Here is an 18,670-nt window from a genome sequence, read left to right on the forward strand (position 1 = left end):
ATCTTCCAGTACTTATCGGCTCCTGTATGCTCCACAGGAAGTTGTATTTCTTTCAGGAGTCCTTTTCTGTCTGACCACAGTGCTCTCTGCTGACACCTCTGTATCAGGAACTGTCCAGAGCAGGAGAGGTTTTCTATGGGGATTTGCTTGTACTCTGGACAGTTCCTGATACAGACAGAGGTGTCAGCAGAGAGCATTGTGTTCAGACAGAAAAGAACTCCAGAAAGAAATGCACTTCCTGTGGTGGACACAGCAGCTGATAAGTACTGGAAGGTTTACGATTTTTAAATAGAAGTAATTTGCAAATCTGTTTTAACATTTTGGCACCAGTTGATTTGAATTTTTTTTTTTTTTTCCCACTGGAGTACCCCTTTAAGAGATTGTCTCTTCTAAAGGTTTGTCCACTTTGGAGAACAGTTTTAGGCTTTCTTTACCCAGGTTAAAGATTCAGCTTGATGCCCCAATGCTGGCCTGACCAAGGCAGAGTGGCCTTATGGTGACACCCCACCTAGATGTCTAGGGGCGGAGTACCCCTTTAAGGGGATAATGCGGCATCTTTGCCCTCAGTAGCCCTCCTTCTGATTTGCCATCCCTTTCTATGGACTTTACTATATGCAGCAGTTTATAGAATCAATGCAGCGGAGTTTGTACTAGTATATGTATATGTACATATACGTATAATGTATACACACTGCCCATGTATAAAGGCATACAGTATACAGTATACATGTAAATTTGCCTTTTATATAGTTATGTAATCAATGTTATTTTAACTTTTTTTTTTTTTTTGCTTTCAGATTAACCTGCCATGACTACAGCAAGATACCGGCCTACGTGGGATTTGGCTCTAGACCCACTGGTTTCCTGCAAACTTTGCCTTGGAGAGTATCCAGTGGAACAAATGACCACAATATCACAATGCCAATGCATTTTCTGTACACTGGTATGCATAGATTTCCTTGCATTATTTGTATATGCGAAGGGGAATGGGATCGTACTCATCGGAACAATGGCTTGTGTAAACAGTCTTGTAGACCAGTGTTTCCCCACCAGGGTGCCTCCAGCTGTTGCAAAACTACAACTCCCAGCATGCCCGGACAGCCGTTGGCTGTCCGGGCATGTTGGGAGTTGTAGTTTTGCAACAGCTGGAGGTACCCTGGTTGGGAAACAATGGTGTATAACATCCAGTTCTTAAAGGGTTACTCCGCACCCCGGCATCCGGAACATTGAGTTCCTGAACGCTTTGTGCGGGCTTCCATGTTCAAGCCCGCCCTCTCGGCCGTCACGCCCCCTCCCATAGACTTGCATTGAGGGGGCAGGACGTGATGTCACATGACGGGGCGTGATGTCCCGAGAGGACGGGCGTGAACACGGAAGCCCGCACACAGCGTTCAGGAACTCTATGAAGCAGAGTAACCCTTTAAAGCACATACTTGTCATATCAATGAAAAAAATAAAAATAATGCTGATATAAGTTCTGTATTTTCCCTCTGTTCTGCTGCTCACTCATTCTGATATCCTCTGCTCAGGAAGGGGCATGTCCGAGGCAGGCACTGAGCCCTGCCTTACTCACTAGGATTTATAAATAAATCTTATATGAACCTTAAATACAGAAATAATTAATCTTCCCCTATACTTAAGGTCTATGCATACTACGAAATTTTCACCAGGAGAAACTCCGAGGGCGGCTGGTGCCGTTTGAATCAGTCAGTACTAGGATCGCGCAGACATGGCCGGTTTCCATAGAAGGCAATGTATTCCGCCAAAAGAATGACCATGAAGCTCTGCCGCTGAAATTCCAGAGTGTGCACTGTTCAGCTAAATCCCATTAACAACAATGGGGCTCTGCTGCACGGGAGTTAAGGAGTCATTTTTGGAAAATAATTTACAAATATGTTAGGAATCACATAGGTTATCTATTGGAGGGAAGTTGTTTAAAATCACAGAGACTATTTAATGGGGACTCCGGTGGAAAACATTATTTGTTTATTTATTTATTTTTTAAATCAACTGTTGCCAGAAAGTTAAACATATTTGTAAATGACTTCTATTTAAAACTCTTAATTCTTCCAGTACTTATCAGCTGCCGTATGTGTCACAGGAAGTTCTTTTCTTTTTGAATTTATTTTCTGTCTTACCACAGTGTTCTCTGTTGATACCTCTGTCTGTGTCAGGAACTGTCCAGAGCAGGAGCAAATCCCCATAGCAAACCTATCCTGCTCTGGACAGTTCCTGACACAGACAGAGGTGTCAGCAGAGAGCACTGTGGTCAGACAGAAAAGAAATTCAAAAAGAAAAGAACTTCTGAAGTAGCATATAGCAGCTGATAAGTACTGGAAGAATTAAAAATTTTAAATAGAAGTCATTTACAAATATGTTTAACTTTCTGGCACCAGTTGATTTAAAATGATTTAAAAAAAAATAAAAAAATGTTTTCCACCGGAGTACCCCTTTAAGCTCGATTCAAAACAAGTAGTCGGGAGCGTGCAGGAGAACAGATGGGAGCTGTAGTTTTGCAACAGCTGGAGGTCCACAGTTTCGAAGACCACTGCTGTGGACCTTACCTATGAGAAAACACCATCTAGGAGACTTTCTTGGCATCTATGGTAATGACTGTAAAATCTTGTGTACCTCCACGTTTACCTGGAGATTTTTATTATTTTACAGACTACCTAACATAATAATGATAATTCTTCTTTATTTATTTATATATATATATATATATATATATATATATATATATGTAGCACACACATATTTCATAGAGCTGTACACAGCTTATCATATCTCAAATTGGGCCCATTGGGGCTCAGAATCTAAATTCCCCTAGATTCCCGTGAGGGAACCCACAAAAACACGGGGAGAACATACAAACTCTTTGTAGATATTGTCCTTGATGGGATTTTAACCTAGGACTCCAGCACTATAAGGTAACAGTGCTAACCAGTGAGCTACCATGCTGTAACACATAGCAACGTAGTAACGCTGGGCTAATAATAATAATAATAATAATAATATATATATATAAATATATATATATATATATATATATTAATAGTACTGTACATTATAGACTTCCATACCTCATATAGGACATAAAAGAAAGTAAAGGAAGTAGTTCAGTGCTTCCCAACCAGTGTATCTCCAGCTGTTGCTAAATTACAACTTCCAGCATGCTTGGACAGCGACATGTTGGGAGTAACTGGTCCATCCCTTTTATTACCCACAGATATCTCTGCAGGATATATATATATATATATATATATATATATATATATATATATATACAGTATACATATCTCATATATTGTTCTATTACTATGGGAGGCAGACCATGTGATCCAGGCTTGAGGTTACAAGGTTTTTATATATTGTTGTTGCTTCTTATCCTTAACATAAAAGCAGCTCATTTTATTATTTTATTCCATGTTTTATTTGCCTTTCATATTAACCACTCACCTAGTTTCATGTATCATTTCTCACCTTTGGGTTCTAGTTCTTGTGCTATTTTTGATCTTTCATATTTATATCATGCGGGCGGCCGTGCTGTACTGATGTAACAAGCCGTCTAATCCGTCATAGTCCGTACACTGGAAACCAATGTGTGACTGTCTGCAGAGAGCTGATAACCGTACATACTGTCTACATAGATTCCAAGACTGAAACAGCAGAACTTTAACCTCAAATCGGGTGCGATGTATGGAAACAGAAAATATACAAAGAAGATTATAACAAAAGACATTTTAGCTGCAAAAAAAAATCTTAAAAATAGGAATTATTTCAAAAATTTTGAAGCATTTCTGATGATAAAATGGTATTAAAAGGGTTTTATGGGACTACATAATGAATGGCTTAACCACAATCCCAGATCGGCGGTTGTTGACACCTGGCTTCTCCGCAGATTACCTTTTCGGTATCCTGCACTACACGGTGAACAGGACTAAAAGTCTTGCGCCATTTATTGTATAGTGGTGGCAGCTAGTAACTGCAGCTCTGCTCCTATTAATGGGATGCGCTACTGACCGTCCCTAGAGTAACCTCCGCGGTGCCCGTGTGTCCTGCTTTGTCTGCTCATAGAAGCCATTCTCTGCTATGAGCAAACACACAGTATAATCTTTGAGTCGCGCGCACATGCACAATGTACTCACAGACATCGCGGTCGCTCTACCTACTCCCTGTGCTAGGCCGAGAGCAGCCGTGATGTCTGTGAGTATACTTCACATGTGCGCGCGACTCGCAGATCACTGTGTGTCTGCTCGTAGGCACAACAGCCTGGGCACAGCAGGGGGCTCACTCTAGGGACAGTTGTAGCGCATTTGCGAATGCGCTATGTGTGACCCCACCCTTAGACCATATTCACTCAACAGAATTTCTGAGCAGAATCCACCGGAAAAATGTATTTAGAGCCCTATTGTTTTCAATGGGATTGGGCTACGCCATACACATGGTGGATTTTCCACCCCGGAAATTCTGATTCCGCTCTCCGCCGAAAGAATGAGCAAGTTCATTCTTTTGCCGAAAGCCCATTGGAAATGCATTTCAGTCTATGGAGATTGTGCCTTTCCGAGCCATCCTAGGGCCGGCAGAACATGTTATTTGCGGAATGTCCACCTGTGTTTTCTGGACAGACATTCTGCAAATTTTCCGCCATGTGAATGAGGCCTGAGGCTAAGGAGTGGTTGGCACAAAAGAACTGCCCTTTCATTTTGCACTGCGAAGATGAAGTTTTTGTTGTGTTTTTTTTTTCCAAAAATAGTGGGTTTTAGTCTTGACATCCCAAGATGAGTAATACAAAAGGCAAGGGATAAAATTACAAGTGGGTTTGGTGTTTCATAATCCCTTTTGACTTTCTGTTAACTTCTGGATGCGGGTTATTTTTTGGGACATTTGAAAAAAAACATAAACAAAGTAGAAACCTATCCTTATGCTTGGATTCCACTTGGTAGTTTTTGGAAAAGGAACGCCACTGCCATTTTTGAATCACTTTTGAGCCACTGCATTTTTTGGGCCTAAGTGCAACCTTTGCTTTACTTGGCCATTAAGACCAGTGCACCTCCTTCAGTAGTAACAGGCCAGTAACACTCATAAAGCCTACAGGGGTTTCTACTTACAAGGGGGCAAACTACATGTAGGGCTACCTAAAGGGGGACAAGCTACCTACAGGGGGAAGCTACCTACAGGCGGGTCCTACCTACACAGGACAATCTACCTACATGGCGAAAACTCTATACGGGTGGGGAAAGAGGAGGTGTCCCACAGTAACAAAAAAAAAAAATAAAATTCTGAGGTGTGCCGTGAGCTAAAGAAGGTTTAAAGGGGTTATCCAGGAAAAATCTTTTTTTTTTATATATCAACTGTCTCCAGAAAGTTAAACAGATTTATAAATTACTTCTATTAAAAATTCTTAATCCTTTCAGTACTTATGAGCTGCTGAAGTTGAGTTGTTCTTTTCTGTCTAAGTGCTCTCTGATGACACCTGTCTCGGGAACTGTGCAGAGCAGAAGCAAATCCCCATAGCAAACCTCTTCTACTCTGTGCAGTTCCCAAGACAAGCAGAGATGTCAGCAGAGAGCACTATTGCCAGATAGAAAAGGACAACTCAACTTCAGCAGCTGATAATTGTTGGAAAGATTAAGATTTTTTAATAGAAGTAATTTATAAATCTGTTTAACTTTCTGGAACCAGTTGATATAAAAAAAAAATACCCCTTTAAAAACACTGGTTCAGGGTATCAGTGCTGAGACCCCCCCCCCCCCCCCCCCCACTGATAGCTAGATATAGCTGGGAGAAGCACTTGGCTGAGAGCTTCACTCCCGATTTGTCTTTGGAATGAGACGGGCTCCATTGTAAGTCTGAGAAGGCTGTCTCCTGCATGAGTATGATCAAGGGGCGAGCTGGGAACTGAAACACTTCTGCATACTTCTCCCGGCAATATCTAGTGATCAGTGGGTGCCTCAGCACTAAGATCCCCACCGATCAAAACATTCAAAATGTCTGTGTGACATGTCAGACATTAAAAAAAGGAAGCCCAGTTTAGAAGAGGTTTGCTATGGGGATTTGCTTCTAAACTGGGCGGTTCCCGAGACACGTGTTATCAGAGAGCACTTAGACAGAAAAGAACAACCTTAACTTCAGAAGCTCATAAGTACTGAAAGGATTAAGATTTTTTAATAGAAGTAATTTACAAATCTGTTTAACTTTCTGGAGCCAGTTGATATATATATATAAAAAAAAAAGTTTTATCCTGGATAACCCCTTTAAATGAGCACTGTCAGATCCAAATTTCGAACACAGTGAGCTAATGAAAAGAGGTATTTTTTTTTTTAAATAGATATAGGTGATAGGGGCATGGTCAGGATTAGATACTGAGTAACATATTATTATTTTTTTGTCAGATCTGACAGGTACACTTCCACCATAAGGTGATTTTAGTACGTACCTGGCAGACAGTAATGGACATGCTTAGGAAGGATCTGCTAAATGGCTATAAGATTACCATAACGCTGTGGCTATCTTTTCGTGAACTGGCTATTTCCTGTTGGAGTTTGGTCTCTTTAACTACGTATCCCATGCTTCCTTGTTTGTAAGTTTGAGGTCACTTTCCTCCTTCCCACACATCAGCCACTTCACCCATTGAAACACAAATGAGCTGCATTTCATTCAAAAGACCAGTGTTTTCTAACCAGGGTGCCTACAGCTGTTGCAAAATTACTTCTCTCCCACCTAGCAGTCGCTCCCCCCATTAAAGCAGACAGGCTCCCTTTGCACACCTGTCTAGTGATGTCATGTCTCGCTGCAATGCAACCTGGGAAAACCCGAGACCTGAGTAATTTTGTATTTTGTTAAAAGTAAATATTGAGGCGAAAATATCAGAAGAATTGCGAGACCACCGTCAAACACAGATACAGACACTATATTATGAATTACACTAACTTTACAGCCACTGTAGCATAGTCAAATAAAAAAAATCCTGGAATACTTGGGATTTATTGGCTCCTGGACCCAATTGTTTTGAAATTCTATGACCTTTGACTTCCTGGATCTATAGTCATGTGACTTCTGAAAAAGTTCAAAGTGGAAAAATTAGGCCTTGTGTGTGCACCTGGAGGGGATCTAAGGGAGGAAGTACAGTATGTAAAGCCTACAAAACTAGGATGTCGGAAGTAGACTTGGTCTTCACAAGATGTTCTTGGTCTTACAGAAGAACATAATAAGAGGAAGCAAACCTGTATGTTGTATTATAATGGTAATATGACTAATCATAGCTGGTTGGTGGGGGCGAGGGGGGCATTGTACTAAACCATCCCATCTCAGTATATTGTCATGAAGACAAGATCTTCTGAAAACACGATTCACGATAATGAGTTCAGGAAAGAAAAGAAAGATCAGAGTGCGGAGAATCCCATTGTGTGACTTACAGTGGCTCAGATTGCATTGATGGATGTATTCCTAAAGGTTCGGCGCAGAGTGGCCTTTGCCCCCTCCTTCATTTCTTTTAAATGTTTCAGTACTATATGAAATCACGTCTCTGAGAAAAAGAAGACTATGAATGATTAAGGGTATAGATTGATTCCCTTTGTAGCTGTTCTAATGACTTTGTAGGAGTCTATGCACCAGAACTTCCATAAGGACATCTATTTCTATGTCACCCAAACTCTCAATAAACAAACTCAATAAACTAAGGGACCCAGAGACCCCTCTGCCACATAGAGAACATCATTGCTAGGTATGGGATTTGTAGAGGTGAGGTCATATTAGAGGTCTTGAAACTTCAAGCTACAGGTCTACCTCTGGGGATCATTAGGCAGTCTTAGGCTGGGTTCACATGGGGCCAGTTTTTGGTGAGTATTTTTAGCCAAACCAGGAGTAAATCCAAAACACAGAAGTGCAAATCTTTCCATTATAATTTTTCTCTGCATCATTTCCACTCTTTGGCTAAATGTACCAAAATACTTTAGTGTGGTCACCCACGGTGTATGGCAGGACCACAGGGTGTAGCGGACGGTGTAGGTGGATGGGGTAAGATGGTATTAACCCCCGGGACAACCCCTAATGTTCATGACGCCAGAGTGGTTTTTGGGTACCGGAACCACACGAACGGTATCTCCATTATTCCAATGTCTAGGTAGTGAAAGGAGAGTCCACAACCAGTTATGGTTTAACGGAGGCTTTACTGAGTTTAGATAGATCTAATTATCTTCACAGCTAGGCCAGATTCCCACAGAGGTGGCCAGGAACCCAGAAGGACCACGCAGTTTACTGGGACCAATTAGACTTGTCATAGACTTTAGATAATTATCTTGAGGCTTGACTTTAGTCTGGACTTGACTATGGGTAGTGGCAGCAGACATAGACTTTTTACTTACTGGAATGACTGAAAATTTGAGGCCTTCCAGGTGCTGGACACTAGCACTGAGATATCTGGTGTTTGCTGGTCTTAGTAAAGAAGAGTCTGAGAGATTTGTAATGGCCGCCCGCTTATATAGAGGGGGGCTGAGCCAAAGCCCATTGGTCAAGCTGCATTAAGCTGGTGCTGTCTGGGTAACATCATGTCATAACATAACATGTGACATCTCACAGGTCCTTTAGACAACATCTCACAGCATCTCACAGGTCCTTTATACTAACTATACATTAGGACACTGACTACAATCCCATTATAATAAATTACATTACAGGAACAGCAGGGGAGACACTGCAGGAGAGCCCCCAGGTCACTGAGGGACTCAACCTGACAGGGCCTAAGGGTAGTACAGAACCATGTTCTGTACTGGGACATTACAATAGGTTTCCACATGCATTTTTTGCAGTTCATTAACACCATTGAAAACTTTTTGCATGAAAAAAACAAGTGGAAACGTAGCCTTAACAAGTATTACTATTTCACAGAGTTATCCTCTATCCTTGGAAATGTACGAAAGCCCCATAGAGAATGAATGGAATTCTGGCTACACATGTGCAGTACTGTCCAGGTCCTAATGTTTGGCAATGTACAGAAGCCCCATAGAGAATGAATGGAATGCTGGCTGCACATGTGCAGTACTGTCCAGGTCCTAATGTTTGGCAATGTACAGAAGCCCCATAGAGAATGAATGGAATGCTGTCAGTACGTGCAGTATTATCTTTTTTCCCTGGGTCATAATTCTTCTGCATTATTGGGAACAGTGTGGGTCCCAGCTTCTGGGCCCTTTCTCTAGGGCTTGGGTGTAGCTGCATTCTCTGTAGTGGTGGTCTTCAAACCGTGGCCCTCAAGCACTTGCAAAACTACAACTCCGAGCATGCTGGGAGTTGTAGTTTTGCAACAGCTGGAGTGCCACAGTTTGAAGACCACTGCACTCTAGTAATCCCACAGATATTGCCATTCAGTACTGACATTATTTGACCAAAACAGCCTCGGTATTATTACAAGACTGACAAGGTAGTGCCCGTAAGAGCGCGATGTTCCTTCAGACTGTTGTATAAAAGGATTCTTCAGCGAAGGGAATCTGGCAGCGCCACTTAATCAATGGGTATCATCTGGCAGATGTCAGCTCACTTATTGCCGCAATTATGTCCTGAAATAATCTCTTTTTGAATAGGAGCCAATTGTTTTTGTTTTTTTTTCTTGCAGGAAATCCCTGATGCTGTATTCTTTTCGGAGAAGAACAGCTGTACATAGTTATAATAGAAATACTGGGAGCTGATATTCTGTAGTGCAGCCGGATATAGGGGAAATATTTCCAGTTACAATCTAAATGGGGAGGGGGGCAATGTGTCTTGTACTGGGTTTATTCTGGTAAAACTATTAGGTAGAATATAGGTAGAAATAGATAGGTAGGGAATTCCTTTATTAGGTAGAAGCCCCCAGTAGATAGTGAATTTCCCTATTAGGTAAAAGCCCCCAGGAGATATGTAGTGAATCCCCCTATTAGGTAAAAGCCCCAAGTAAGTAGGCAGGGAATCCCCTCTATTAGTTAGAATCCCCTGGTAGGTACTTAGGGAATCTCCTCTATTAGGAAGAAGCCCCCAGAAGATAAGTAGGAAATCCTCCCATTAGGTAGAAACCCTGAAGATAGGTAGGTAAGGAATCCACTTATTAGGTAGAAGCCCCCTGTAGGTAAGAAATCCTTTCTATTTGGTAGAAGCTCCCAGTAGTTAGATAGGCAAGGAAATCTCCCCTTTTAGGTAGGAGGCCCCAGGAAATAGGTAAGTAGGGAATCCTCCTATTAGGTTAAAGCCCCAGAGTAGTAAGGTAGGTAGGGAAACAATAAGTCCCCTTCAAAGGAAGATAATAAAACTTCCACTCACCTTCCATCTACTCTTGCACTGAGGACTCTGCATCCTCCATTCTGTTAGTGTTGCAGGACCTTCTCCTACAAGCCGCACAATGATGTAATTTAATTGCATGGCAGGTCCTGCAACACTTCACATAATGAAACAAACAATGAAGAGGCCTCAGCAATGGAGAGGATGGATTTTTTTTTATTAATGGAGGGGACCTATTGATGGAAACTATGTCTCTCTGCCCACTGAGCACGTTGCATCTGCGCGGTATCGGGATGAGTATCAGGGACATTTGCACAATGTGTAGTATCAGCGCCAATACCGATACCAGTTTTGGTATAGAGACATCCCTAGTAAGATGTATGCATTGTAGAAGAGCCCAGGTAATTGTACAGATGGTTTAAAGGGGTACTCCGCGGCTCAGTGTTTGGAACAAACTGGTCCAGACGCTGGAACCGGCACCGGGAGCTTGTGGCATCATAGCCCCGCCCCTCATCATGTCACATCTCACCCCCTCAATGCAAGTCTATAGGAGGGGGCGTGGCGGCTGTCATGCCCCCTCCCATAGACTTGCATTGAGGGGGCGGGGCATGACGCCATGAGGGGTGGGACTATGCTGAGCAGCGGAGTACCCCTTTAATAGGATTCAACATCACTAAAGCTGTACAACCCTAGAATTAAAGTGGTGCATTGTTTTTTGGAACGACCTCTTTTATGTTAGGGAATTGAACTATATGCACTTTCATATGTGAAGGAGAGACCTTTGTAATACAACAGGCAATAGGCAGAGGAATTATAGACTCCCTGTGACCCCCATGACAACCCTGAGGGTCTACCTGGCAAAGAAGCTCCAGTCCAAAGATCTTCCACTGAGGTGCTTACTCTCTGACCTGGCACCTCCGGCATTGTCCAGGCCTGTATGAATGTGTCAGGGAATCTAACCCTGTCTTTTGGCATTGAAGGAAACACATATGACAGAATTAGATTAAAGGGGTACTCCACCCCTAGACATCTTATCCTCTATCCAAAGGATAAGATGTCTGATCGTGCGGGTCCCTGCTCGGACCCTGAATTGGTTGAAGCACAACGGACACTGTTGGGTCCCATTGATTTTGAATAGGAAATGTGGGGCTTCTGGGTCCCATTGGCTTTGAATGGGGCCCATCAGGTTCCCATATCCATATGACTTTGAATGGGGCCTGTAGGGTTTCCGGATGCCAATGACTTTGAATGGGGCTTGTCGGGTTTCCATCAGGTGTCAGTTGTTTTGCAGGATTTTAACGGAGAAAGAATTACTGCTAACAGTATTTTTTTCTCTGCTCAAGTCTGGTAATTTTGGCAAATTTAACAAACGGTCCCCCTCTTAATGGTACTGAATGCTAATGTGAACTCGGCCTTAGACACGCGTATCAGAGCTATCTGCCCATGTCTGTAGCTCTGACCGTAATAAAGAGTTGACAGTGTGCAGCTTGTATGGGCAGTTTCCTATAGGATCTGTAAAAAATAAACATTTCCTGCTTATTCAGCTGGATCGCTCAGGAGAGGAACAGTCACAGCAGCGCACACTGACTGCATATCAAGAAGCAATCTGCACCTCCCTGGCAACCCTCTACACCATGTCAACACTGGCACTGGCACACATCTCCTCTGCTGCTTGGCATGCTAGCCGGGCCAATAATCAGGGTAAACAGACCGATTCCCAGGGCTAATTGTCTGGTGCACAAAGCGTCTCTTATTCCCAGCGCACGTGTGGGGGGGAGGGATGTTGGCATAGTCGCTTGCCTGGTGTTTGGACCTTTTTCAGGATTTGCTGGTTAGACCTGCTAGGATTTATGCAGCTTCTGTACAGCCTCACAGGCTTCCTAGAAATTTAGAATGAGGACAGTGGCATTGATAGTTTTCGTGTGCATTGTTGCCTTTCCAGTCGCCACTGTAAGGGTGAATTTGCACTATTTATACCAGAATCTACTGTGAAGTAACTAGAAATTGTTTCAGTTTATGTTATGGAAGGATCCACTGCAGACTTGTCTGAATATTATTCAACTTTAGTCCAGAAACGACACACAGACATTTGTGAATTTGCCCCAATATTATTATTATTTTTATTTATTTTTTACCCCTGGTAACGCCATTCATTGAAGTAGTGGTCATAACACATTTTAAGGTCAGGTCCACAGGTCCAGACACTTTGGGGGGAATTAAAGGGGTACTCCACTGGCCAGCATTCGGAACATTTAGTTACGAACGCTGTGCGCACACTGCAGGGGTCTGTACTCCACTGGCCAGTATTCGGAACTAAATGTTTTGAACGTTGTTTTCGTGATGTGGGGTCGTCCACGCCCCTCGTGACATCATGACCACGTACCCTCAATGTAAGTCTATGGGAGGGGGCGTGGCCGAACCTGCATCGCAAACACAGCGTACGAAAAATTTAGTTCAGGATGCTGGCCAGTGGAGTACCCCTTTAACCCCTTGAGGACCCGGGCTTTTTCCGTTTTTTCATTTTCAATTTTTCCTCCTTAACTTAAAAAAATCATAACTCTTAAAAATTTTCACCTAAAATTATATATAATGGCTTAATTTTTGCGTCACTAATTCTACTTTGTAATGACATTAGTCATTTTACCCAAAAATCTACGGTGAAACGGGAAAAAAAATCAATGTGCGACAAAATTGATGAAAAAACACTATTTTGTAAGTTTTGGGGGCTTCTGTTTTTACGCAGTACATTTTTTGTCAAAAATGATACCTTATCTTTATTCTGTAGGTCCATACGATTAAAATGATACCCTACGTGTATAGGTTTGAATTTGTATCACTTCCGAAAAAAATCATGAATACATGCAGGAAAATTTATACGTTTAAAATGGTAATTTTTTGACCCATATAACTTTTTTATCTTTCTGTGTTCAGGACGCTTTGAGGACTAATTTTTTGCGCCGTCATCTGAAGTTTTTAGCGGTACCATTTTTGTTCTGATCAGACTTTTTGATCACTTTTTATTCACTTTTTTGTGGTATAAAAAGTGATCAAAAATGCGCTATTTTGGACTTTGGAATTTTTTTGCGCGTACGCCATTGAACGAGTGGTTTAAAAAGCGGTATATTTTTATAATTCGGACATTTCCGCACGCGGCGATACCACATATGTTTATTTTTATTATTATTTACATAATGTATTTTTTTTTTTTTTTGGAAATGCCGGGTGATTCAAACTTTTATTAGGGGAAGGGATAATTGAAAGGGTTAATGATTTTTTTACACTTTTCTTATGCAATATTATAGCTCCTATAGGGGGGGGGGGGGCTATAACATTGCATGTACTGATCTTTTACACTGATTGATCCATCTCCATAGGAATGGATCAATCAGTGTTTTCGGCGATTGAATGCTCAAGCCTGGATCTCAGGCTTGAAGCATTCATTCGGCGATCGGACAGCACAGGAGAAGGTAAGAAGACCTCCTCCTGTGCTACAGCTGTTCGGGATGCCGCGATTATACCGCGGCGATCCCGAACAGCTCCCTGAGCTAGCCTGGCACTTTTACTTTTGTTTTTAGCCACGCGGCTCAAGTTTGAGCGCGCGGCTAAAGGGTTAATAGCGCGCGGCACAGCGATCAGTGCCGCGCGCTATTAGAGGCGGGTCCCGGCTTCACTATGACGCCGGGCCCGCCGCGATATGATGCGGGGTCACTGTGTGACCCCGCGTTATATCGCAGGACCGGGACTCATGACGTACGCATACGTCATGGGTCCTTAAGAGGTTAAAGGGGTACTCCTGTGGAAAACCTTTTTTTTTCAACTGGTGACAGAAAGTTAAACAGATTTGTAAATTACTTCTATTAAAAAATCTTAATCCTTCCAGTACTTTTTAGGGTCTGTATACTACAGAGGAAATGCTTTACTTTTTAGATTTCTCTGATGTCATGAGCACAGTGCTCTCTGCTGACCTCTGCTGTCCATTTTAGGAACTGTCCAGAGCAATATATGTTTGCTATGGGGATTTTCTCCTGCTCTGGACAGTTCCTAAAATGGACAGCAGAGATCAGCAGAGAGCACTGTGCTCATGACATCAGAGAAATCTAAAAAGTAAAGCATTTCCTCTGTAGTATACAGACCCTAAAAAGTACTGGAAGGATTAAGATTTTTTAATAGAAGTAATTTACAAATCTGTTTAACTTTCTGGCACCAGTTGATTTAAAAAAAAAAAGTTTTCCACAGGAGCACCCCTTTAATATCTAAATCATATACTGTAAATGCGGAGATCAGACTAAGTAATTCATCTTGGCATCCATCTTACTTGGGGTAGAATCTATATGGAAATAGCTAAAATCAATGTTTATGTTCCCATATGAACTCCTAACATTTTAGAGACTTGAGGCATGAGACAGACTTCCAAGGGGGCACATACAGTATGTGAATGTGGTACTAATCTCCAGGAATCTACCACTTCTCGGTGCCAAGATAAGCCTCATGCCATGTTACTCAGCCAAGCTTTTCTTGGCATACAAAACAATCACAAAGCACTTTCATAGACTCATGCATTGTGGCCTAGCTTAGTTGTCTATAGACAAATCCAGTCATAGAATTAGTTATTCATGGCCCATGCATGAGATATACTCGATTAGAGGTGGAACCTCAAGCATGAAGGGAGCATAGACTGTTTTAATCATTGGTGGTAAGACTCAACAAGTGCAGAAGCTTCTAAAACATTATAATTGAGACTTCATCTACAAAAATGTTATCGTTTTGCACCATCTGAAGAGTCACAGGTGGCCGACCACTGTACTATACAGTTCTTTCCCACTGTGACCAATCACTCAAGGAAGAATAAAGGGTGGGTGTCCCCATCCTAGAAGATGGGAAGGGCTGTAACAGACAGACATAAACTTATCCATAGAAAAATGTGAATAGTGGATACTGTATATACTCGAGTATAAGCCGACCCGAATATAAGCCGAGGCCCCTAATTTTACCCCAAAAACCCAGGAAAAGTTATTGACTCGACTATAAGCCTAGGGTGGGAAATACATAATCCCCCCATGTAATCATCCAGTCCCCCGTCATCATCCCCCCCTTCATCATCACCGCCTGTCAATCCCTTCATCAGTGGTCTTCAACCTGCGGACCTCCAGATGTTGCAAAACTACAACTCCCAGCATGCCCGGACAGCAATCGGCTGTCCAGGCATGCTGGGAGTTGTAGTTTTGAAACCTCTGGAGGTCCGCAGGTTGAAGACCACTGCGGCCTTCGTCATCATCCAGCCCCCCCCCCCCCTTTTTTGTTTTGTACTCACCTCCCCTCGGCGGGAAGTTAGGGTGAGCTGGTCCGGGCCATCTATGCTGCAGGGACCGTCCGGTGGGGATGGTTAGTCATTGCGGGCTGTCCATTTTCACTGAGGGGGCCTCTTCTCCGCGCTTCGGGCCCAGACCCAGTGACGTTGCCTTGACGGCGACGCACAGGGACGTTGCGCATGAACGTCCCTGTGCGTCGTCGTCAAGGCAACGTTACTACTCCAGGGTCGGGCCTGAAGCGCGGAGAAGAGGCCCCCCGGTGAAAATGGACAGCCCGCAATGACTAACCATCCCCACCGGACGGTCCTTGCAGCATAGATGGCCCGGATCAGCTCACCCTAACTTCCCGCCGAGAGGAGGTGAGTACAAAACAAAAGGGGGCGGGGGGGGGGGGGGGCTGGATGATGACGAAGGCTGCAGTGGTCTTCAACCTGCGGACCTCCAGAGGTTTCAAAACTACTACACCCAGCAGGCCCGGCTTCTGCAACATCTGGAGGTCCGCAGGTTGAAGACCACTGATGAAGGGATTGACAGGCGGAGAGATCTCTTGAGTATAAGCCGAGGGGGGCGTTTTCAGCACGAAAAATCGTGCTGAAAAACTCGGCTTAAACTAGTGTATGTACGATAAATGTATTTAAAACGTACCTGACACCAAATAAACTTTTCTAAACTAACTCAGGCTATGTTCCCTAACTACTCCTAACACCCCTCCCGCCCTTAAAAATGTCAGAGCTGTATTAATTGTGGCAGGGAACACAACAGCGCCACCCAGTGGCCGATTTTTCTATTACATTTTAAACATATTTATGTTGATAATTTTAAAAGCAAGTGAATGGGAAAGTGTCTGGAAATTACACAAAGAACACTATATTAAAAGTTCTATTTGGTGACAGGTACTCTTTAACTCCTTCCAATATATGACATTGGTAGCTGTACATTACCACCTATTACCCGTACATGGACAGCAGTTGTGTCTGAGTGTTCACCTACAGGGGGTGGTTGTAAGGGACAGGGCTGATTGTCATTGGGGGTCTTGCAGGTTTAGAAAAACATGACTTCTTATTCCAAAACAACTTGTCAATGGTTTAAGTCTTTTCTCCAAACAACCTCCTTAAGATATCAGGGTGCATACCAAGTGCTTTAAGGGGTATTCCGGGCAAAAATATTTTATCCCCTTATCCAAAGAATAGGGGATAAGATGTCTGATCGCGGGGGGGGGGGGAATGGGGCTGCTGAGACCCCCCCACGATCTCCCTGCAGCACCCGCAGTCTATGTGGGTGCTGAATCTCCAGTTTCTGAAACCTCCAGGTTTCCGGTACTGGGGACGTGAAGTCATGCCACGCCCCCTCCATTCATGTCTATGGGAGGGGGCGTGACGGCAACTAAATGAAAACTTCTCTAGCAACTTTTGCCTGCTAAGTACTAAAATCCATGATTTGTTACATCCAATAACGTCTAATATCTTTGTGGCCACTGTTTTCATTCTGCCTTATACCTAAAAGGTTATTTCAGAGTGAATATTCTCACTGGAACATAGAAGTTCGCCGGGTTTATGTAAATTTCAATGCAAACAGTATGCAAACTAAATGCGCCTTCTCATGTTGGAGACACACGGGCATGGCTATGTTCATCTTTGTCTGGTACGTTTAACCCTTTAATAAGCAGACTTCTGTAAAAAGTTATCTTACACTTTTTTTATGACATAAGACATTTTGCACTGTTTTTGTTATTATTATGTAATTTATATATATATATATATATATATATATTGCAATTAACTTACCTTTTTTTATTATATTGTATGATATATTTCAGTCAGACATTTGGAGAACATTATGATTATATATATATATATATATATATATATATATTTACACCACATAATAATCCAATTACAGGGCACTGGATTGTGGCATTTATCAAAGATGGTAAATGTGGGCATGGTAGCTGCAATATAGGCTATTTGATGTGCTTTATCTCTAACATTTTACCTCATGCAGCTAAAGAGGCTGCAATGGGGGTTGAATAATTTTCAGTGCAATTGTTTCTTTCTTTCTTCTAAAGTAATTTGTGAACGATATATTGCAGGATGCCCAGTGGTCAATGACCAATGACATAACATAGTAAGAAACCTTACTATGCACAGCATTATATGCAGGGCTCAAGTCCTGCAGGAACTCATGGGAACGGAGTCCCTGCACTTTTTCCACAACAGGAACGCAGATCCCATTAGCAGTTGTCCTGCAGGACCAACCCTTAAAGGGGTATTCCGCCCCTAGACATCCAAAATATATGGGGATAAGATGTCTGATCGCGGGGATCCTGCTGCTGGGGACCCCCGCGATCTCAGCTGCGGCACCCCAGACATCCGGTGCACAGAGTGAGCTTCGCTCCATGCCGGATGACTGGTGATGTGGGGCAGAGGCTCATGACGTAACAGTAAAGCCCCCTCAATACAATTCTATGGAAGGGGGCGTGACGGCCGTCACGCCCCCTCCCATAGACTTGCATTGAGGGGCTGTGATGTCACGAGCCTCCGGCGCTGCACCCAACGCTCAAAACAAACGCTGGGTGCTGCAGGGAGAACGTGGTGGTCTCCAGCAGCGTATAGGGTATAAGATGTCTATAATGGAAATCTTGGGTGAATTCCCACACTTTTTTTTCCCAGGACTTGACCCCTGATTATATGCTGTATTATATGTTGTACATAGCCTTTATTTATTAATCAAGAAAGCCTGCAACTATGTGTCTAACCATCAGGGGGCATCAGAGAGCAGTCATCAAGGGGTTGATCAGGCATCATGTTTTTGTGAGCGCTACACAAATGACCATTGGCTCGAATATTTGCACAACCACTGGCAATGTTGGCTGAAGCAGGGTCTTCCAAGTCTCAGCAGACGGGCATACCTGATAAACATGGTGTATGCCCCTTTAAGACATTTTTGGGTTTATGCTTCATGTACATACTAAAATTTTTTTTTTATTCTCTTTTTATACACAGTGTTTGAAACAATACGTGGAGCTTCTTATCAAGGAAGGTTTAGAAACTGCTATCAGCTGCCCCGATGCTGGATGTCCAAAGAGAGGACACCTACAAGAGAATGAGGCAAGTAGA

The 18,670-nt window shown here is 42.9% G+C and overlaps 1 protein-coding gene across 2 annotated transcripts in view; it reads left to right on the forward strand.

Moving 5' to 3' along the window:
• RNF144A (ring finger protein 144A) overlaps nt 1–18,670 on the forward strand; it is a 65,271-nt gene that overhangs the window by 23,211 nt on the left and 23,390 nt on the right. For both annotated transcript variants that reach the window (XM_056564128.1, XM_056564129.1), the window contains exons 2-3: nt 798–943; nt 18,557–18,661. In XM_056564128.1, coding sequence (XP_056420103.1) covers nt 809–943; nt 18,557–18,661 — 240 coding nt within the window. In that variant the 5' untranslated portion in view covers nt 798–808. The remainder of the gene's footprint in view (nt 1–797; nt 944–18,556; nt 18,662–18,670) is intronic.

Source organism: Hyla sarda, chromosome 3 (genome assembly GCF_029499605.1).
Source record: "Hyla sarda isolate aHylSar1 chromosome 3, aHylSar1.hap1, whole genome shotgun sequence".
Lineage (NCBI taxonomy): Eukaryota > Metazoa > Chordata > Amphibia > Anura > Hylidae > Hyla > Hyla sarda.